Source organism: Stegastes partitus, unplaced genomic scaffold (genome assembly GCF_000690725.1).
Source record: "Stegastes partitus isolate 25-593 unplaced genomic scaffold, Stegastes_partitus-1.0.2 Scaffold684, whole genome shotgun sequence".
Taxonomy (NCBI): Eukaryota; Metazoa; Chordata; class Actinopteri; family Pomacentridae; genus Stegastes; species Stegastes partitus.
Window position 1 is genome coordinate 172,443 of NW_007578415.1, and position 22,389 is coordinate 194,831.

Sequence of the window (22,389 nt, forward strand, 5' to 3'; positions counted from 1 at the left end):
CAGCTTTAAACAGAACCACTTATATTTCTATTTTTGTGCTACTTTGAAGTATGTTTCATGCTGGTAAATATCTTTTTGTGGTTTTTCCCAGTGGATGAGCTGCAGTTAATGAATTCGTAAACAGTGACATTCACTTTAATGCTCTCTAATCAGATGTTAAACACAGCCAGCAGATTGAAGTTTGAAATGCCCGAGCAGCTGCTGTGGCCTGTTTCTCTGCAGGATGATTCATGACTTCAGCGGTGATGTGTGCAAACTTGCTCAGGATGATTTAAAAAGACAGAAAGTGGCAGAAGAGGCAGCTTTCTTATCTCTCTCCAGCATAGGGGGCTCTGCTGCAATATCAGAACCTGCAGCAGCAGCAGCAGCAGCAGCAGCACTCCAGAGCTGCTGCTGCTGCTGCGCTGACTCAACTCAGCCTCCAAATGACGCTCAATGTATTTGTCCCTGCAGTAAAAGAAAGAAAAAAAAACATGCAGGTCATCTCCTGAGTGCAGGCTGCACTTAACAGCCTATTACATCGGTTACTTTAGCTGTCATCCCTCCCAGCCTCCTCTCTCTCTACTCTCCCCCCTCTCTTTGACAGGCATGCGTCATCTCCATCCCCGATTGTTGGGTGAAAAAGTGGGCAGTTCAGGATTTCATATCTGGCGTCACTTTCTCCCAACTCCCTCCTTTCTCCTCCGAGCCTCCGAGTCGGTCGGCAGCCTTCCCCCCCTCTTTTCACCTGTGCAGAGCATCCAGAGTCGGACGGGACAGGACAGACGCACTGCAGCAAAGCCGAGAGGAAGCTGACGGAAAGTTCCAGCCAAGAAGTGTGTCCATCCTGCATCAGCTGGAAATGCTGCTCAGAAGATCCCGGTAAGGCTGCTGCTGCTGCTGCTGCTGTAAGAAGGGCTGCTGTGTGTTAATGATACGCAGCTGATGCTGGTTCGGTCGTTTTCAAAGTTCTTTTGAATGTCATGTTAAATTGCGGTGTCATTTTGGGAGAATTACACTCTTTAACTCTTAATTGCGTTGTAATAGTTGCAGCTCTCCAGAGGGCAGTACTTATTATTGCCTCCCCATAAAATGTCATTGTGGCCAACTGAGTACAACTTTTTTTTTTCTTTTCCTCTGCACTCTGTGTTAAAGCAGCTTTCTGAAGTCCCTCTCCTTATCCACGGCTGTGAAATGATTGTAAAGTCCTGTAATGATTATCCACTCAGGCATGCATGGATATTCCTACCAATGTGAGGTGACATTCAAGATGACAGCTGTTTAAAATAGATTTTCTGCTCTTTGCATGTATAAAAAGCGACTCTTGTGTGGTCCAGACCGATGCAAAAGTGTCATTTATCGTTATTTTTAGGCTTTGGTGTGCCCTGCAGACACAGGAAGCTGCTTTTCTTTTTTTGTGGGTCTTAAGTGCATGCTTTATTTTGACTTTCTGTGGCTCACCTCAGGGTTCAGGTGGATTTCGGTAATGGACAGGTAGAAGGACAGGGGGCAAACTGAAACTCAGAGCAGACTTTTGAAGGGTTTTCTCTTTCTGTTTGATGGTCTGGTGGCTCTTTGGTTTGATATGAAACCAGTGAAGCAGGAAAAAGTGAAAGCACTGGTTTGGGTGTCTTGATGATAAAAGGTTGACAAAAAGTGACAAATTCAAACTTTACACAAATTCTGTGGTAGCTAGAGCCTGACTGATACATGAGTTGTCGATGGGCTTGTCACAGATATGTCAGTATTGCTATTTGTGTTGTAAAGATGGAAAAAGGGTTATTTTACACAGAAGAAGATGCTTGGGATCATTTAGAAATGTTCATTACATAGTTTGTCCTGCTTTTTTTCCATTGTTTGCTCCGTCTGCAGCACATGTAGCAGAGCAGCTGGTGGTGCAGAGCCAAGCGGTGTCCTCGTTGTAAACTGCATGTGTGTATATATAAAGGACATCTGCAGATTTAGCAAAATTAGAAGTTTTTTCTCATAAAAAAATCGATATTGGCTCATTGATATTACCCACAAATACCCTCTGTGCTCTAATATTACCCTTAAACGTGGTAGAAATGTTGAAGCAGCAGGTGTGATGTTGATCCTCTGGCAGCAGCAGATAGTGTAACTGAACCTGCAGTTATTGTTAAGGATGTGCATGAATGTCGGGATGCAGATAAATATCTCGCCCGGCTCCAGACCTCTGAGCCACTGCCCACATTCAAATATTCAGAATGAATAATGAATCAAACCCGAGATGCCAGTTCAGCTTTGATGATGAGATATGAAGTCAGGGCAGCACAAAGACACTCCTGTCTCTGAGGGTGTGTGCAGAAAAATACTGCAGTTCATGATGGTAATGTAACTGGTGGAAGAAGATTTGGGTTTTTGTGTCCCTAAAAAAAAGAAACAGATCCTTTTAATTTGCCCTTTTTTAACCTTACAGAAGATTATCATGTATTTTCTTTATGTTTTCTAGACTTTGGAGCAGAAACTTGCTCATACTGAACTGAAGTTCAAAATCCTACAAAATGAATGTGTTCAGGTCATTTATTCTCTCTAAAATGTAGTCAGCAACGTGAGCCAACCGATGAGTCTCAACGTACGCTCTCTGTTGTCATTTCAGTTGAGGGGAATGGTTGAGTCCAGGCAAGTCATGCAAAGCTGCAAACTGTAATAAGAAAAGTCCTCGAGCCAACAGCAACACCTTCCAATCTCCCTGGTTAAGCCTGGAGGTTCCTGACTGTCACAGATGAGTTCTTGGCAGCAGAACCCACCTTAATGTGAGGTCACACGATCCAATCAGGAGGGTGAAGAAAGCTCCTCTTGTGCATAATCGGCCGCGGTCTGTCCGTGGATTTGCTGAGTCAGGTCTGAGATCAGGAGTCTGTTTGAAACTTTCCCAGACACGCTGGGTGGTGGATCATCTGGTGGGTGACTCCTCCAAGACAGACAGTTGGTTTACTGGAGATGTCTGCATAGTGCTGAGTAAGCGCAACTTCTCAGATGTGTGGAGGTGTTACAGTTGATGCTGCAGGGAGCCGGAGGTCCGACTGGGGTCAGACGAGGAAAAGGTTTCTCTGCTCTGGAGTGCAGATGATCCATTGCTGATACTCACAGTGTGAAGCTTTAGGTTGTCTCCCTCTGAGGAAATCATCCTGTCAGACTCTAAATTATGCAAAGACCCAACGTAGGCTCATTTGTGCTGAGCTGGATGCTTAACTTTGGTTCGATTTTTTATTAACAAGGTTAATTTAGGAGTTTTTTTCTTCTTTTTCTGATGCATGCTTATCAGGCGAATGTCATCAGCATATATGGTTTTGGAGGATTTGTTTCGGAGGTGAATAGGCAGAGGAATGGACTCTTATGGGTGCCCTTCTGTTCTCTTTACACCTTTAATCTGTCCAAGATGAACATCCAGTCGCTGAACTTCAACCTCACAGATGTACACGAGCAAGAGGACAGAATAAGCCCTATGTCCCATATATTACATTAATTACATCAGGATGTAAGAGAAATTATTTGGTTTTGCAGTAGAACAAGACAAAGGTTAAATTTAATCAGGTGCCTTTTTCTTCCATCACTTTATGATGCACTTAATTGCTGTCGTATGTCTTGTTTGCAGTCGTGTCGATAAACCTGATGTTTAAAATGTTAAAAAAAATAAAATAAAATGGAGAAGACAGGACAGAAACGTTCCATCAGGAGACAGAAACGTCAACCAGAGTTGATTTCTGCTTTGTGAAAACTCAATTCCTGTGCATTTTCAGGACGTCTCTGTTGTATTTCACCTTGGACTCAATACTCCTTAAGCTGTTTCCAGCTCAGCGCTCTTCATAGCTGACAGCACATCGGTCCCACCGGCATGTTTGACCCGGCTGAACTGGGAGCAGGAGTCATTTTCTGGTTTGTCGGTTTGCCTTTATTGACCTTAATGCAGAACACTGCAGAGGCCACCCAGGAGATGTAGCAGCGCAGATAACATCGTTTCCTAAACATTTTTCTATTAATGTTGACAGATTTTCTCAACCTATGCAGCTGCAGCCTGCTGTCCTTGTCAGCGTGTGCCGGAGGAGGAGACTGGATTGCTTGTGGATAATGCATCGGCTGCAGACCTCTAAATGCAGTGGGGTGGCATTGATTTCAGCTCGACTTGTCTTCATTGTTGCTCTCGTTAAAATGAGCAGAACCGCAGAGCGCCTGGTGACGGCGAGGGGCCAAAGGGCCTCGCTGAGAAACGCGATCTAAAGACGGCACAAAGCATCCAGCAGCCACGGGGATTTTCTCCTCCGTCGTCAGCGTGAATGCACAGACACACGATATTTAAGCAGCAGTTATACCATTTGAATCAGGGGGTCTCAATGTGGCCGTTTCTTTTGTACAAAGCCTGCTCCGGAGCGATTCTCGGTGGTTTAAAACTTCCTTTTCCATCCTTGAAAAGAGAGAAAGAAAAGAGGAAAAAAACAAAAAAGCAAGCAAGCAAGCGTGCCAGTGCCCCGTCCTTTAATTTTCCCTGAAGCCTTTTGTGAGGGAGTCGGTATGAAGTGAAAGCACAGTGTGCAGCTGTCCTCTTGGCCCTCCACTCGCTTTTTGTGAGAGGTTTTCTTGTCAAGAATACTAATAGTGATACCAGTTCTGTGGAGTCCACCCAGCTGGCCAGCAAACAGACAACAGTTATTCTGCTATCAAAGAGGGTCCATTTAAGTCGACACAAGTTAGTGAGCTGTGTTTGTGCCGACGCCGTACGAATGGCGGGTTTTGATGTACAGATGCAGAGAAGGTCAACTTTATTAGCGCTTGTTAAACTTCTGGCTCACAGAGGCTCTCGTCTTGCTCCGTTTTTTTTTTCAGCTCTCTCTGTTATCTGAAGTTCTTTGAAAGCGCTGCTGCTGATTGTGTTTGGCTCCGTCAAAACTGAGCGAACTTGTCAGCAATCCCGCCATAACCGACACACACACAGAGTCCCTCCTCTGTGCTCGGCTTGCGGGTTTCTTTGGAGGCTCTTTTCAACATTTGCCCATCAAGAGTTTTGTTGTGTTTGGTGGCTTCAGCAACAAGTCAAACAATCTGAGAGTTCTTTGTCCGGGAGCAAAGCACAGACGTCTTTTCTATCTCGTGCACCTTGGTTAGATTCGGCTGCTCTCTCATTTTCATTCTCAGCGTCCCACATCCATACTTCATGTTATCTGGTGTGTTCACGCTGGGAAGAGTTTAAAAATAACGTCGCTATTCTCACAACGGGCAGAAAAAAGAAACCGTCCCACAATGCAGCGCACGAAAAGGAGTCGAGGAGCTTCTCACAGCTGGAAAGAATTACAACGGGCTGCTTCGAGGACACCTCAGAAAACAACAAAAATTAGTATTATATTTCTGGAAAAGCATTTTTGTCGGCTCTTTGTGGCGTGTAATTTAAAAAAAGCTTTCTAAAACTGCAGTTTGATTAATGCCTGATGGTGCACATGTGTTGGATTTTTCAATACGAGCCACGAAAACTTTAAAGATTAGAGCTGGAAATGAGGCATTTGCTCTTATAAGGAAATGTGTTTAGACTTTGTTTGGGTTTTGGTCTGATGGAGGAAGATTAAAACCTGAATATTTGTGTGGGAGTGAAAGCAGTGGATGCTATAAATAGTCTGTTCAGGACTTTTGGGGTCTTGGTTTAGGTCAGTGGTTCTCAAACTTTTTGACCCCCAAGATAGCAGAAGTTTGCATTCATGACCCCCCAGTTTGTATTCTTAATATCTCATGAGTAATAACTTTGTTATTCAGGCATCAATACGTTAAAACTAAATGTGTTAATTCCACAGATTGATCTCTTTACATTAATTTTCTTTTGAATGAATGATGAATTGAATTTATGTCGAACAAATAAAAGGGAAAAAAAAGAAAAACAAAAGAAAATAATTTTAAAAAGAGCAAAAAATAGTAATAGACACTTTTAATTCAGACAGCCCTACTACACATTTGTTTGATAAATGTAGGCTTCATTTTTATTTTATTTTTTGCAATGATCTGGCGACCACCTGAAATGATCTTGGGGCCCCCATGGGGGTCTCGACCCCCAGTTTGAGAACCACTGGTTTAGGTGACAAGTATTGTTTTTTTAAATATAAAAAGAGGGACATTTGTCATGCATTTGGAACCAAAAATACTTATCAGAAAATTTATTTAACACAGTATAAAAGTCTATAATGAAAACCAACACATATTTTTCACGTATTCTTTCTTAACCTTCTGGCAACATGAAAGTCCTGAACAGGCTTAATATCAATTAAGTCACTTGCAAACGACAGGAACACCTTTAATATGCAGCAAATTTCTGAAAACTAAAGGAATTTTTTTTTGCTACATCAACCCTGAAAAGCAGTCAGAAGCCAGAACGCTGCAACTGAACGTTCACAGCTCCGCCGGAGGTTGTGTGAGGTCAGCGTGGACGTCCTGCCATGCCTGCTGGGTTAATAACAGGGCCAGGCTGGTGACGGCGAGCTGGCAGGACGCCGCTGGGCCGAGACGCCGTGTCATTAGCTCCCGGAGGTGATGAATGGCTTGTGGTCAGGAGCCTGTGCTCTCAGCTTCCCTTTGAAAACCAGAGAAGTTGGTCTTTTATGGTGCATGGTTGAGCTCTGGGATGCGTTTTTTTTTCTTTTTTTTTTTGCAATCTTGTGGAACTTGTGTGTTTTACGCAGCGGTTCTGCTCCAAAAGTTGTGTCTAAAACCAAAGAATCTTTCTGGCAAAGCTGGCAGGCTGCAGTGATTTATTTCTAAATGCAATGGTTGCACTCAGTTGCCAGTTTATTAGGTCCACGTAGCTAAAACTGATCCAGTCTGGTGGCAGCAGCCCTGCAGTAAATCACAGCTTCATGAGGCTTATAACGTTCAGATTTAGCAAGGTGTTGATCCAATGTTATGGTCGTTTTGTAGGTTTTAGTCTTTAGTATTGTACGAAGTTGTTTTTTTTTTGTTTTCTTTTAACTTTTTAAGTATGAAATTAAACTGGCAGCAAACCTGGATTCATTTGCAGTTGATTTTTGGACTTATGCTTGTCAAATGTATTAATAAAACTTTTTGCACCCCATTTAGCAGTGAATGTAACCATCAGGAACATCTGTTGTAATCTGTATTTTTTATAACTTTATTTTTACTTTTATTTAACCAGATAAAAGACCCATTGAGATCGAAACCTCTTTTAAGGTTGACCAGGCCAAGCAAGGCAGCAGCACACGTCCACAAATAAACACAACAAAACAATCAGAAAATAAACATAAAAAAAGATAATGTATATTGTGAATATGTATTTCTATCCTATTATATACATAAAAGGTATAGACATGATGGGCTTTTTCCTACCATTATTGCACAGAATGAAATATTAAATATGTATTGAAAGATCAGGATATTTGGTTATGACATTCATGACATCAACTGTTCACATTTGGTAGAATATAAGCATGCTAAGTTAAGGTTGTCTTATTATCTGAAAGCTGTAGACTCCAGGCTTTATGGTATTTACCTTCTTTAATAAGAAACACAATTTTCCACTAAGACATCCAGTAGACCTGACTCCATATAGTCTTTATTTTTTATGTTTTAAGGTCTTTTATGACATCATTATTGTGATCATCTGCCCACGTTTAATGTTTTTCTTCTTAAGATTAATCTCTGAATTGTACTATATGAAGAAAAAGTACCAAATACCAAACATGTAAATTCCTAAGAATTAGAAGAACCTTTCAAATAATTAAATAAATTTTGAAAAATCTGTAAAGAAAACAGTAAAATACATTAAAAATGGCGTAATGTTCAAATTTTCAAAATTGTGAAAAATAACAGCCAATATCTTTAAATAATTACACTTTTAGCTGCTTTAGACACACTAAAACAGTGTAATTTTATGGTCAAACATCGTAAAAGAACAGATTTGCAAAAATAGTTGTTCAAATATTCTTTTTTTTCGAAATTTGAACTTTTTAAAAAATCTGTGATTTTTACAAATTCTTACTAAAAAACAGAGAAAATCTGTAAAATAACACTTAAAAGTTGATTTATATTTTAAATCTTTAATATAATTTTTTTTTTCAAATAAAGGCAAATATCTGAAAATGATATTTTTGCAAATTTAAGTACAGTAAAAAAAAAAAAGTGTGATTTTATATTCAAAGATAGTAAAATAAATTATTATTTGTGAAAACACAGATTTTTGATTTGGCGATTATTTACAGTTTTTTAGGGTTTTAGGGTTTTAGGGTTTTTAGGGTTTAAATGAATTTTTTTTCCAAATAATATCTGTAATTTACCCAAACAAGGAAAATCTGTAAAAAAAAAAAAACAGTTCTATCTTTAAAAAAAGAAAAAGAAAAAAAAATGCTTAAAAATGGTCAAAACCTATTTTAAGTGTTTGAGCAGCTACATGTCTGTACATGTGACCGACTAAACCACAGAAGGTTGATGCTGCAGTAAAGGGAACCCAACGGTGATCAGGTCGAGGCCTTTAATATTTCAATAAATCCATTTTGTCAGGTCAGTGGAGCGAGTTTCAGCTGAGAGCAGCTGAACCGACATAAAACTTCCAGTGTCAGAAATCCCTTTGCCTATTAAAGGGTAAATATGTGTGAAATTGAAAAAAAAAAAAAAGTGTCCTGTCCTCCCAGAATTCACTCTAGGATTTCATTTATTAAGCTTCATCAGTTTCACAACATATCTGATGTTATTTTTTGTTGTGTTTCCGTTTTACATCCACAGACATGTCCAGCTTCTTCCGCTTCTTTGTGCAGTTTGCAGTCTCACTCTGGCTTTTCCCACCCAAACTCCATCTGCATACGGTGAGTTTCCCCTCAACTCCTACTCTTATGTGCCATAAAATACAAGTGAAGACTGTTTCGGTGCTTTTAGAATTAAGGGCAGGATTCAGTCATCTCAGCACATTCCTGCTCTGTTCTTCACACTCTGTACCTTTCTGTTTTTGTTGCAGATGAGGTGCGGCAGCTCCAGGTGAACATCCCCCACTCAGGCCCGGTTTCTGCCCCACTGGGCAGCTCCACCTCCATCCCCTGCCTGGTGTCTCTGTCCTCCGCCTCCTCCTCCTCCTCCTCCCCTCCCGTCATCCCGCGGGTCAAGTGGACGGTGGTGTCCGGTGGGGTGGAGACGCAGATCCTGGTGGCCCGCGGTCAGAGGGTGAAGGTCAACGAGCTGTACCGAGACCGCGCGGCGCTGCTCAACTACACGTCCACGCCCAACGACCTGTCGCTGTGGCTGGGAGACCTGCGCTCCAGCGACTCGGGCCACTACCGCTGCGAGGTGCAGCAGGGCCTGGAGGACGCCAGCGACCTGGTGCAGCTCAAAGTCAAAGGTAGCACGATGGAAGGCACGAGTCATCAATAACGTCTGGAGGAGATTAAACATTTAAACATTTAGATGATGGCTGCAAGGTGGCACAGTTGGTTAGCACTGTTGCCTCACAGCAAGAAGGTCACCGGTTTACGTCCCAGTGAGGGCACCGGGATCTTTCTGCGTGGAGTCTCCATGTTCTCCCCGTGCAGCGTGGGTTCTCTCGGGGTTCTCCAGCTTCCTCTCACAAGTCCAAAAGCATGCTGAGGTTAATTGGTGATTCTAAATTGTCCGTAGGTGTGAATGTGAGTGTGCTTGGTTGTCTGTCTCTAAGTGTAGCCCTGTGATAGACTGGTTACCTGTCCAGGTGAACCTGCCTTCACCCTGAGTCAGCTGGGATAGACTAAAGCCCCCCATGACCCTAGTGAGGATTAAGCGGTGTATAGATAATGGATGGATGGACATTTAGGTGATGAAGGACACGACAAACTGTTTTTAGGTTAAAAATATCCTCAGTTTGTTCGCAATAAGCAGCTGAAACACACTGAAAACATCAAACTCCTTCTCCTCGTATCTGGGTCTAGATATCATGATCTATTCTAATTATTAATGATTGGCGTGATTTTTGGCTGCATTTAAGAACCTTCTGCAAACATTTTGATGAATACAGTATGTGCAGTTTTCTCCAGGTGGCTAACACGCTGGCTTTATACTCTCCTTTCTTTCAAATCAGAAAAGTTCTCTTGTTCATTCAGCTTGAACTTGTAGATACTGAAAAGGATGTTAGGTTTAGGGTCACTGGGAAAAATCTGGTGCAATAAATGAGTTTTCTTCAGCCTCTGTCTCTCTCATTGGACTAGAATCACTGAAAAAATCAGGTTATTGAAGTTCAGATTTTTTATTTAATATTAATTATTGAGCCATTTGTCCTTCAATCTAAATGAGAATTGAACCAAAATAACAGATATAATCTTAGCGTCAACTGATCAACTGATCCAGCAACTCATTTTTAAATCAAAAAAAACTTTCCTGAGCTTGTTAAAAGTTTATTTTATCAGTAAGATTTTGTATTTTGTTACCTCAGACGTGTGAATCATGTGCAGTGGCTGTTTATCTGTGGGTATGTGAACATGCACATGCGTGTGCTTCCAGGCGTCGTGTTCCACTACAGAGATGCTTTCGGTCGATACTCCTTCTCCTTCCGTCAGGCCCAGAGAGCCTGTGAGGCCATCGGAGCCCAAATTGCGACTCCCGACCAGCTGCTGGCGGCTTATTACGACGGGTACGAGCAGTGCGACGCGGGCTGGCTGGCAGACCAGTCCGTCAGGTACGTCACGCTCACACTGCACAAGCAGCTCTACAGGTTGCTGTCGAGTGAGGAATGCTGATTGGTTTCCGTCCCGCAGGTATCCGATCCAGGTGCCCCGTGAGGGTTGCTATGGAGACATGGATGGGCAGCCGGGAGTGAGAAACTACGGGACGATGGATCCAGATGACCTGTTTGATGTTTACTGTTATATAGAGCAAATTGATGGTATGAATTCAAACACTGTGAATCATTTCTGTTACTAAATACAGACTCTTAGATTTGTTTTATTGTAGGAGGGGAGGCAACAGTGCAAGATTTGTAATAAATAGGACATTTTATAGTCATCCCATCTCAAATCAGTAAATTTAGCAACAATTTATGCTCTGCTCATTTGCAAATAATTGGATTTTTTAAAGATATGTGTGGAAATTTATTGTGATATACTTTTTAGAATATTTTCAGATATTTTTTAACCCACTTTCAGCACTTTTTTAAATTTTTTTTTTTAAATTTAAGGCTATGTTCGAATGACAATATCTCAGGATCCATTAAAGATAAAAAACCTAAGATCTTCACTGTTATTTCTCATCATGATGTTGGTTCAGAATCTGCAATATTGGACAAGAAGGTCAAAGAGACTTTGATTAAAATCTGAATAAAAAGAAGCAGTCATAAAAAGTCCCATCTTTGAGCATTTATTAACAAAAACATTGATAATGCAGAAGTCAACTTTAAATATTCATAGTTTATGATTTAAAAAAGGTTTCAAACAAGTCAGAGATGGTGATGTGGGATAGAATGACCCATAACAGTTTATCTTACTTGCTGTTAAACTAAAACAGACTATGAGACACTCCAGGGCTTCACTCAGGCTTAAACTACACCTAATCATGATAAACCTAATGACCCAGCTCAGACACATCCGGTATAAACCAGTAAGGTCAGATAATGTCCTTACGTTGTGTGTTTGCAGGGGAGGTGTTCCACGACTCCATCCCACAGCAGATATCGTTTGGTGAAGCTCAGTCGTACTGCAGAGCCGCCGGGGCAGAGCTGGCCACGACAGCTCAGTTGTACTCGGCCTGGAGCGAAGGACTGGACCGCTGCAGTCCCGGGTGGCTGTCGGACGGCAGCGTGCGCTACCCCATCATCACCCCCAGGGAGCGCTGCGGAGGGGTCCAGGCGGGCGTGAAAACTATCTATCGCTTCAGCAACCAAACGGGTTTCCCAGAACCGTCCAGCCTGCACGACGTGTACTGTTTCAGGGGTGAGAGTTTAGCTCCTCCAGAATGTAGTCGTATAAAGTAGGATTAAGCTGACATGTCAAAAATGATAAAATACAAGTTGTTTATTATCACTAACTAGTAAAAAAACAAAAAAAAGTAGAATATCTTTATTTGTCATTGTACATGTTCAAGTGCAAAACAGTAAAGTGCATTAAGCCAGAGGTATAAATAAATCAACAAATAAATAAAAGAAAAATGCTTCTTAACAAGCTATAAAAAGATTATTTTTTAAGTTAAAGGGAACGTTTTTAAAAAGTAAAAGAAAAACACAGCCTACCATGCATACAGCAGAACTGATACCTCACATTTCTGGTTTTGGCAGCATTAACAAAAAGTTTTAACAACGGCAAAGAGGAAAGAAATATTTAAAGTCATAAAGAAAATTGTTGTTTTCATTTAGTGCCTGTAAAAAGTATTCACTGCCTTCTTAGATTTCTGCTTTTTTTTCTTTTTAACATTAAATTAATGTAAATTAATTGGCTTTTTTTCACAAAAAATTCCCTTTTTAAGCCGAAAACTTCCACATATTCCATTTTCTAGCTACCATACCTCCTATGTTGTATTTTTAACTTCTTGCCTCCCTTCTACAGAAAACAGAAACGCCTCCACTGACTCTCCGATGGACTACATGGCCACAGAAACCGAAGACATCGCGCAAAATGTTGTCATTCTGTTGGAGAAAGATCAGGAGCTTCAGATGAACCAGCAGACGGAACATGTGGAGCGAGAGGCCCAAAGTGTGCTCGAGTCGCTCCCCTTTTTCTCCGTTCCTTCCTCCACTGAAGAAAACCTCGTCGACACACATCCAACAGTTACATCGGGCACTACAGAGTCCACCCTCCACACCACCTCCACGCTGGACCTCCTTCGGCCGTCGGATGAAAGTTTACCTCCTACAGAACCGAGCTACGACTCAACGCTGATCAACAGCACCATCAGCAGCACACACGCCTACAATTCAGAGCAGAACACATCGTTTGTGCCTCATGTTTACAACGAGACAGATTCCCACCAGAACTTCACCTTCCACCAGTTGGAGCTTGAGGAAACCACAGAGGAACCTCAGACGGAGAACCAGACAGTGCCAGACGCAAACAAAGACGAAAAAATCCTGCAGTCTGAGGAGATGAAAGAGATGCAAGAGACCGACTTGGGTTTTGACAGATCACCAGATAATTATAGCGAGACGGAGAGCAACCACACTCAGGAGGAGAGTTTCTGGGAGGTGACCTCTGTGACCTCTGAGCCTGTGGTGCAGGTGAAGCTGGAGGAGGCAGCGGCAGTAGAAGATGATGTGCAGATCACGACTCAGGCCTCAAAGGAGGAAGGAACTCTTCTCACACAGCCAGCCCAGGCTAACACATCTACCGTTGAGGCAGGAACCTCACTGTGGGCCCACATGGATGGATCTGGAGACATGCTTCAAGGTATGTCTTGTAGGAGTCTTACATCTGCTCGAGCATCTCTGGTTTTAAAGAAGAAAATATGGATATTTCTAAAGATAGTTGTGTAATTTTAGCTTGATTTACCAACACTTTCCAATTACCCACTTTTAGCACGTTTTTCCACACATCATGGAAGTTTGAACAACAACATCTCAGGAACTGTTAAAGATAAAAGCCTGAAATGATCACTGTTGTTTCATCATCATGTCATTAATTCAGAATCTATAATATCGGACGAGTAGATCAAATAGTCTCTGATTATGGGTGCGTTGAAGTATTAAATAAAAGTCAGGCTGTCATAAAAAAACTTTCCATCTTTGTGCACACATTGAGGCTCCTGATGACTGGAAACGTTACAATGCGACTAACCCAGTGAAAATCAAGCTGTTCCTGGACATGTTTTGCTCCTGTCTCATTTTTCCACTGCAATATAAAGTCTTGCACTTCCGTGGAAACAACATAACTTGAAGCAGAAGTAGAGAGATCTCAGAAATGCATTTTGTGAAGTATTGCAGTTACTACTAATAAAAAAGAAGAAAAAAAAAAGTTTATTTAGTTTACAATAACTGAAAAAACCTGGAATCTACAAGCACAAAGGAGTGCATAATACTGGAAAAAGTAATCTAGTATAAAAATATCGATATTTTATTGCTAATCTGCCTGCAGTTCAACCCAGTTCAGGTAAAAATTTCCAGAATTTTTGTCACTTGAATGTTGGTCTTTGTGCTAAGCTAAGCTAAACGCTGCCTGTACCTTCATATCTGAAGATCTGACAGTGGTATCGATCCACTCATCTAACTTACTTAATATTTATGAAAACATGAAACTATTTTTGTCATATTTACACCTGAAGTAACGCTTTATGCTCTTTTCCAGAGAGCGACCTTGATGTGGTGACAGTTGGCGTCACATCCACGACAGCTTCTTCCACTTCCATCTTCACCACTCACCCGTCTCCTTCTGCCTCAGCGAGCAGCGCTCCTGCTGAACCTCAGACAGCGCTTCCAGATCCGACTCTCTCCTCTGGGCCTCGCTATTCTGAAAAGCTGGGCTTTGACATCTTCTCCACTGCGTCACAGCTGTGGGAGTCCATTTCTAGACAGGAGGGAAGCACAAGCGTAGAAGCTGAAGACACACTCAACGCGGAAAGCGAGGAAAAGCAGCTGCACACAACAACGTCCGAACACCAGCTAGTTTCTGGAGTAAGTTTAGTTCCCACCGAGTCTCCAGATGCCTTGAACGCCTCCCGCTCGCCCATCGATTCAGCCACAGCAGGATATCATACCCCAGATTACAGAGTGTATCTGGATACCGTGACCAGTGTCTATGAAGAGGCAAGCGGACATGAACCTGGAACTGTTACTGCAACCCTTCGAGAAGACATTAAATTTGCCCCAAATCTAGAAGAAGAAATTAAAATTTCACCAACTCTCAAAGGAGATGCCAATGGTTCCTTTTCACTGGGAAAAGAAGTTAAGGTTTCCCCAACCCTTGTCCTTGAAGAAGAAGCAAACGCTTCCTCAACGCTGCAAGGGGAAGCTGTGGCACCATCCGTTTCCCTTGAAGAAGAAGCTAATATTGCCCCAACACTTGAGGAAGAATTTAGTCCAAAACTCGGAATGGAAAATAATGTTGTTCCCACAGTTGAGGAAGAAGATAATGTTGTCCCAACTGCTGAAGAAGAAGCCAGTGTTGGCCCAACACTTGAGGAAGAAGATAGCGTTGGCCCAAGCCTCAAAAAGGAAACTACTGTTGCCCCAACACCTGAGGAAGAAGATAATGTTGTCCTGACCCTTGAGGAAGAAGATAATGTTGTCCTGACCATTGAGGAAAAAGATAGGGTTGGCCCAACCCTTGAGGAAGAAGGTAATGTTGCCCCAACCCTTGAGGAAGAAGGTAATGTTGCCCCAACCCTTGAGGAAGAAGATAATGTTGCCCCAACCCTTGAGGAAGAAGATAGGGTTGGCCCAACCCTTGAGGAAGAAATCAATGTTGTCCCAACCCTTGAAGAAGAAGCCAACATTTCTGCAACTCTTGAAGAAGAAGCCAATGTTCCTCCAGCCCTTGAGGCCTTCACCATCTCACCTCTAAACTCTCAAACATCTCAGTGGGCTCTGCTGTCCACCACAACTGAACCCCAAGAATCTCTAAATGAGCTTGAGTACAGCCATGAAACCTCCTCCACAGCAGCATCAGATCCGTCCCTGAGAACGAAACCCACTTCTGCCACCGCAAAGACGACGACAACGACCACCACCACCTCCACCTCCACCACCACGCACTGGTCCAGACGCACCTGGAGCCCGGCCACCACCACACCCAGAGTCCTCCACGAGATACCACCAGTGGATCACGGTCTGCTGGATGTTGAGCTTAGTCTCACCCAGCCGCCCACCCTGCTCATCTTGCCCAACGAGAGGGCAGCTGTGGGCGGTGCAGGGAAATTTTCAGGTAATGTTAAAGCCACTCTCATCATCCTAACCGTCCTCTTCCTACTCGACGCAATGACGCACTAAACTCCCTGGTCTGTCCTCTGCCCAAACCTGCCTCTGCTCCATTTTCTGTAAAACACCCCTCCTGCTTTTTCAAATGACTTCCCGCGTTTGTTTCCCCTGTTGTCTGACTCCTCCTTCACCTTCAAACACTCCTCACTGCTCTACTCGTGACTCCCCCACTCTGCCCTCCGAGGTACTCACACTGGGGACGCCTCCCATTTGACGTTTGTCCGCAGCCCAGTCTTGTTGTGCATGACGTTTTCCTTCCTCATCCAAAGATTGACTTCTGTGAAGTACTGTAATATACTGGTATGTTTGAATGAATGAACGGTTTCCTGTGAGAGTGACGGTTGCAGCCTCGGTGAACCTTATTGCAGTACGTTGATCATTAGATTTGATTTTCAAACGATTCAGCAACAACAAGTACAATTTAGTCTCTAAGTATTTTTTTTTGGTTTTTCCTGCTAACTGTCAAAGCTCACAGAACCTGGAAGTAACTCAATGAGGGACTTGATCTTTCTCTGGAATGTAATAGCGATTATATTGAATGTAGCAGCACTGACCAATGCAACTGCAGTAATGCTTTACATTTAAGTGTTAACTGGTTTCTTTCCTTAGATATATATCTATTTTTTGGGACTTTTATTGCTATTTTAGTCGGTTTAGTACCAGAAGCACAGATTGTTATTGTGTGTACAAGCACAAAATAGCATTAATTTGTTGTGGGTGGTAGCATTTAGCAACATGTTTTGAAATGTCCATTAATGTTTCATACTCACGGTCTGTTGTTCATGATTGATCGATCATGATTGTCCAAGATTTGTATTGTGTTTTTAGGTCTAATACCGATAAAGGCAACTAATCTATATTTGTTTCGTGTCTCACCATTGGTTGATGAATGTCTTCTTTTGTATTTTTTCCTTGAACTGTGCATTCATTTCTGCTGAGGACAGAGATGCAGAGATGCTATGTATGGAAGCTCATTTCTGCCAAAAAACCAAACCAAACCAAACAAAAAAAACAAAAAAAAGAAAGAAAAAACTGAAAATTCTCATAATTAAATTCAACTTAATACATCATCATTTTGATACTTAATTAGGTTTTTAGTTCTCATATGTGAATCATTTATTTATTTTATCTATTTGAAGAAATTAGCTTCCATAGAGTTGCCATTGTTGTGTCAAAAAAAAGAAGCTGTTGCTCTTTTGGCCTCAGTTTGAAGAAATATGGGAAAATTTCACATATATTATAGAAAAAAAAGTGACTTTTTTTCATCTGTTGACCAAACAGTACACAATAATTGAACATATAATGACCACATGAACATTTTTAATCTTGGAACCTTCATGTAATTTAATATTGGAAAAAATATTTCACAGTCTTCTGCATGAGAGAGAGAGAGAGATGTTCTTTATCATGTCAGATTTAACCATAACAAACTTACTAACAAGCTAATTATAACCCAAACACTTTGAAATGCTTTTTTATTATAGGCTGAAATCCAGGATATGCATTTTTAATCTGCACTTTAAAAGACGTTTCTCAAGCAGCAGTTCGACTCAAAAAACCCCAAAGTATTAGTATAAGTCAGAGCATGCAGAAGCCTTTCCTATTTTTAATTTCCACATTTCAGCTCCTTCATAAAGCCTTAATTTGGTAAGCAGCAATCTTTGTTTATTTTTCTGAATCGTGGTGATAACGGTCTGAGCAGCTTATAGAGCAGAAGCAGAAAAACCCAATGAGAAAGCAATTAGTCATCAGAAATTCAAATTACTGACCTCATATTACCACCTGCAGGCATTTTATTGCTTTATAAAGAAAAGGGAAAAGTCCTCACAGTCGGGGATAAGAATCCAAACAGGGCTCCTGTTGAAATGAAAAAAAAATCTTTGCTTACTGTCGAGATGTCAACATGTCACACCACAAGGTTTGCTTTTTTATACCGAAGACTTAAAAGGCACCTTAGTGGTTTTCCACATGTGTATTCTTCAGCGAAACTGAATGACGCCTTTACTCTGGGTGCATCTGATTCTCATTTGACTCGTGTTGTTACCTTTCGTACACACACATTGACCTGCTGAGAGATTTTTCTGAGAAGAGCTGCGTGTGAATGAGAGCATAATGACAGACAGCACGTAGTTCTTGTTTACGGGGTGTCAACGGAAGCAAATAAACCAAATCGACTCGTAAAATGTTTAATTTCAGCTTGGACGCACATGCCTTCATTTTACCTTCTTTTTTTTTTTTTTTTAACAAATTTAGAAAATTAAGCTGAAACTCCAACCGCTCTTTTTCCCCTTCAGGACTTTAACAACAAAACTATCGTGTGACGGTGACGCACAGCCCGAAGCCCAGAGATGTTTTGCTTGTGAAGTGAATCATCCGGTGAAACTTTCCAAATATGTCAATCTCGCACATTTCAGTACACATTTTATGGGAAATGAAATTAGGAATACACTGATTCAGATTGTCAAAATTAATTAATTCCTTTATGATGTTTGTAATGGCCAGCAGCAACCAGGGTCAGACAGTAACAAACGGTCGTGTGCGAGCTTTTTTTAAGGGAAAAATAAAAAGACACAGGTATTTGTTTGTAGATTAAGGTTCTATTTCAGAATTAAATTAAACGGATATTATCTTAAGATGATTATTCATAGGAACAACCCAACACCTGCAGCCTTTATCAACATGCTTCACATAGTTTGACAACCACAGACTGTATTTAAATGATGGACAAATCTAAACCTGCATTCTCACTAACAGCCACCAGAGGGCGACTCCTCTGGTTGTATAGAAGATTGTATAGAAGTCTATGAGAAAACCGTCATGCTTCTCACTTGATTTGTTGCCTCAGTAAATATTTTCTCATTAGGTTTATGGTCTCAATGAGTAGTTTCAAATCTTCTTTAATACAGCATGATGTTCATTTTGTAAATTGTGGTTCCATTTAGAGTAAAATAGACAAAAAACATAGGTAATACTTTGTGATTGATAGGTCACGACTGTGTTGATATTTTGTCCTCTAGTTTTCAATCAGATCTGCCCCTCGATTGTTATGTCTGGTTTCAGAATGCAAGATGTCGAAGGACAAATGTCAAACTCACATCTTTAAGCTTTTCAGTGGCATCTTTTACATAGTGTGTGATAATAACTGATGACCAAAGTGAACCAGCAGATCACGACATGGCCTGTTGATTATGCATTTCCATTTTGTTGGATATTTCCCATTTGTTGCCTGGTTTAATCTAAGTGCAATTCATTGTAATGCTGGCACACATCATCTGTTTGGACCAGTGGGCCTTTTGAAACAACCTAAACCCGTACTGTGATTACATTTGATGCCTGGATTCCACCTCATACCAAAATTATTTGAATTGTTCGTCCTTCATGAAGAGCAAAAGAAGAAGAAGGAAGGACCTCGAAGCCAGAAGAGGATCTGAGGAGTTTGCCCTGGTTTGACACTGTGAAGTTTGTCCTCTGCTGCCATCTGTTGGCTCACATGGATCCTTCTGCTCTTTTATTCGTCATGTGGTTCTACTGCCAAAGCTTCAAACAATCAATAATTTAAAAAATCTTTTAAAGCACTAATTTGACTCACCTGAGGTTTCAGCTGCAGAATAATCTGAAGCGGCTCTCTGCTGTGTTTTAGATGCCTGCGAGGACGATCCCTGTCTCAATGGAGGCACCTGCACTGACCAAGGAGGGCAGGTTAGATGTCTCTGCTTGCCAACATACGGAGGAGACTTCTGTCAGAGGGGTGAGCTGCCTAAGATCTTTCCTCACACTCCAATGTTTCTGATGAGCTGATGAATGCAGCCTGTTCAGATATCCAATGATAACATTTTGAAGACTGTATATTTTGCACTGAACTCTCAGCAAACAAGTGAATTGACATATGGCTGCAGCATAAAACCTTGTTCGTCCTGCCTCCTCTTATGCGATGTTCTCAGACCTGGAGCGATGTGAACCAGGCTGGGACAAGTTTCATGGTTTCTGCTATCGACACTTCAGCCAGCGTCTGAGCTGGGAGGTGGCAGAGCAGCACTGCCGCATGCTGGGAGCTCACCTGGTGTCCATCATCACCCCCGAGGAGCAGAGTTACATCAACAGTACGTCTGCGCTTTGCTGTCGTTAGTACATGGATGTGGGAAACGAGATAAAGTTGAGCGTAAATGCATGATTTTGTGTTCATTTGTTGTTTCTTGGGGGCTGAATTTTACCTATCCTCCTCACCAGGCAATTACAAAGAATACCAGTGGACCGGTCTGAATGATAAAACTATTGAGGGTGATTTCCGCTGGTCTGACGGCAACCCACTGGTGAGGAATGTTGGAAACACAGTCAGCTTACAGATTTATAAGCATCAGAATACCAGCACTGCGTATAGCTAAAGGAAGATGTCCACGCTGAGGTTTATCATGGGAAACTCTGAAAACATGACACATATTTAAGATTTTTCCTGCACTTCTGCTTTATTTACTAGATTTTTTCTATGTTTTTGACAGTGTTTACTTATTTTGATATTTATAATTTCTGAAGAATCTGCTCCCAGATTAACTTTAACATATAGTTTGACTACTTTTTTCTGCTATTTCTTGAGTTGTTTCATTAAAAACAACAAAAAAAACTTTAATGTTAGTTTCTATAACATTACAGAGTTTTAGCCAACCTACAGAACGTCACACATTTCATTATGATTATCATTTACGTGCTTGCAGATACATCTATACACAACATATGCTTCCTCTCTACAGCTTTATGAGAACTGGTACAGAGGGCAGCCAGACAGCTACTTTCTGTCCGGAGAAGACTGTGTGGTGATGGTGTGGCACGACGACGGCCGCTGGAGCGACGTTCCCTGCAACTATCACCTGGCATACACCTGCAAGAAGGGAACCAGTGAGTAATGAGAGTGAACACACATTATATAGAGATTCCAATCCTCATATATTGTCACTACATTCTTACATCGTCCCCTTTGCTTCTGTAGCACTGCAAATTTCCCAAATGTGAGATTAATAAATCTTATCTTACCTTGTATTAACTCCTCCTACAGCCTCTTGTGGTCCACCACCAAAGCTCCGAAACGCCTTCACATTCGGAAAAACCCGACAGAGATATGAGACCAATGCGGTCGTGCGTTATCACTGTGCAGAGGGTTTCCAGCAAAGACTAAACCCTCTGATCAGGTGTTTGTCTGGAGGTATCTGGGAAAGGCCCCAAATCCTGTGTATCCCTGGTAAGAGAAAAACAATGTACTCCATAAAAACCTTCATGAAACTTACTTTTAATTGTCAATAAGCTCCTTGTCTGATAAGAAGTGATTATTAGATTAACAGAAGAAGAATAAAACCAAAAGTAAAGAATCAAAGCATGATCAAGGTCCTTTGCACAAAACCTGATCATGACACAGGCTACAAACACCTTTATTTTCTCCATTCAGAGGCTGGAGGCCCAACGCTGCACCCCGATGTGACGTCACCGACCGACGGCAACTTTGCTGCAGCCGAAGACGAGTTCGAGGCGACTAAAGAGACGCCGCAGTACTGGGACATCAAGTTTTAAGAGTCAGCCGTGCTTGTCTTGTCTTTTTTTTTTCTTAAACTCTGTTACTGTAACACAACAAGGTGTAAAAAATCAAGTGCTTTTACCAATGACTGCTCAAACAGGACAAAATGAACCACAGAGGCATCAAGACACAAACTAAAGCTTCCTATCAGTCAGTCACAAAGAGACTGAAGCACAGACGAGGAGGTAAACATTCCTATTTCTTGTCCTTTTTTAATATTTTCTACTGTTTTTTGGTTAAAGACATTTTAAACAGTTAGTGCAGCGACTGGCTTAAACGTAGTTGATTTAAAAAAAAAAAAAAGAAAAAGTGTGAACTCTAAATCTACATTAATAACAGTTCTCTTTGTGGTTTTTGGTGCATCAAGAACCTTTTAACAAAATGGTGCTAAAGTCTTCAAGACGCTCTCAAAGTATCCGGTAGAAATGTTTGTCTTTATGGTGACGTGTTCGTACTTTGTCAAAGAATCCTGCAACTCCAAAGTCGACTTTAAAGAAACAGTCAGTATTGTAGTTTTCACACCTGTGATTGCTGTCCGCGTTTTTTTCTGAGAGGAACCTTTGTTTTTCCGGCAGACACAGTTTTGTTCGTCAGCTTTATGTTGTAATAAAGTTTTGTAGAACAGAGCAAAGAATAAATCGTTCTCTTATTTTACCCTTAGCGCTGTGTGTGGCCTTCATTTCATGTGGGTTAGTGGGCGAACAAGCACTTTGGAGGCGTTTTCCACTGTCTGTGTGTCACCAGAAACGACTATTGTCTGTCTTTATTTTGCACAATGGCTGCCTTCTCATCCAGCAGCTCCACCTGGAAAAGTTTTGGTTGTGTTTGGAAAGCTGCGTCCATATTTGATCATGTGGTGCCACTTTTTAATCAGACAAACCTTACAAGGGTTTTTGAGCCCTTCTTCCTACTTCTGCAATGTATATGTTTCCTCTAAATTCGGTGCAGCCACTCTTCTGCTGGAATCCATCCATCACAGGTAACCAGTCTA

The 22,389-nt window shown here is 41.5% G+C and overlaps 1 protein-coding gene across 1 annotated transcript; it reads left to right on the top strand.

The window, feature by feature from the left end:
• The first annotated feature begins 767 nt into the window (after window positions 1-767).
• Window positions 768-22,014, top strand: LOC103363723 (brevican core protein-like). Its single transcript, XM_008290581.1, has 14 exons — window positions 768-861; window positions 8,710-8,789; window positions 8,939-9,316; window positions 10,447-10,621; window positions 10,701-10,828; window positions 11,577-11,870; window positions 12,480-13,316; window positions 14,211-15,785; window positions 19,479-19,586; window positions 19,780-19,938; window positions 20,066-20,148; window positions 20,584-20,728; window positions 20,886-21,068; window positions 21,273-22,014. The coding sequence occupies exons 1-14, from the start codon at window positions 842-844 to the stop codon at window positions 21,392-21,394; spliced, it is 4,287 nt and encodes a 1,428-aa protein (XP_008288803.1). The 5' UTR covers window positions 768-841; the 3' UTR covers window positions 21,395-22,014.
• The last annotated feature ends 375 nt before the right edge of the window (window positions 22,015-22,389 follow it).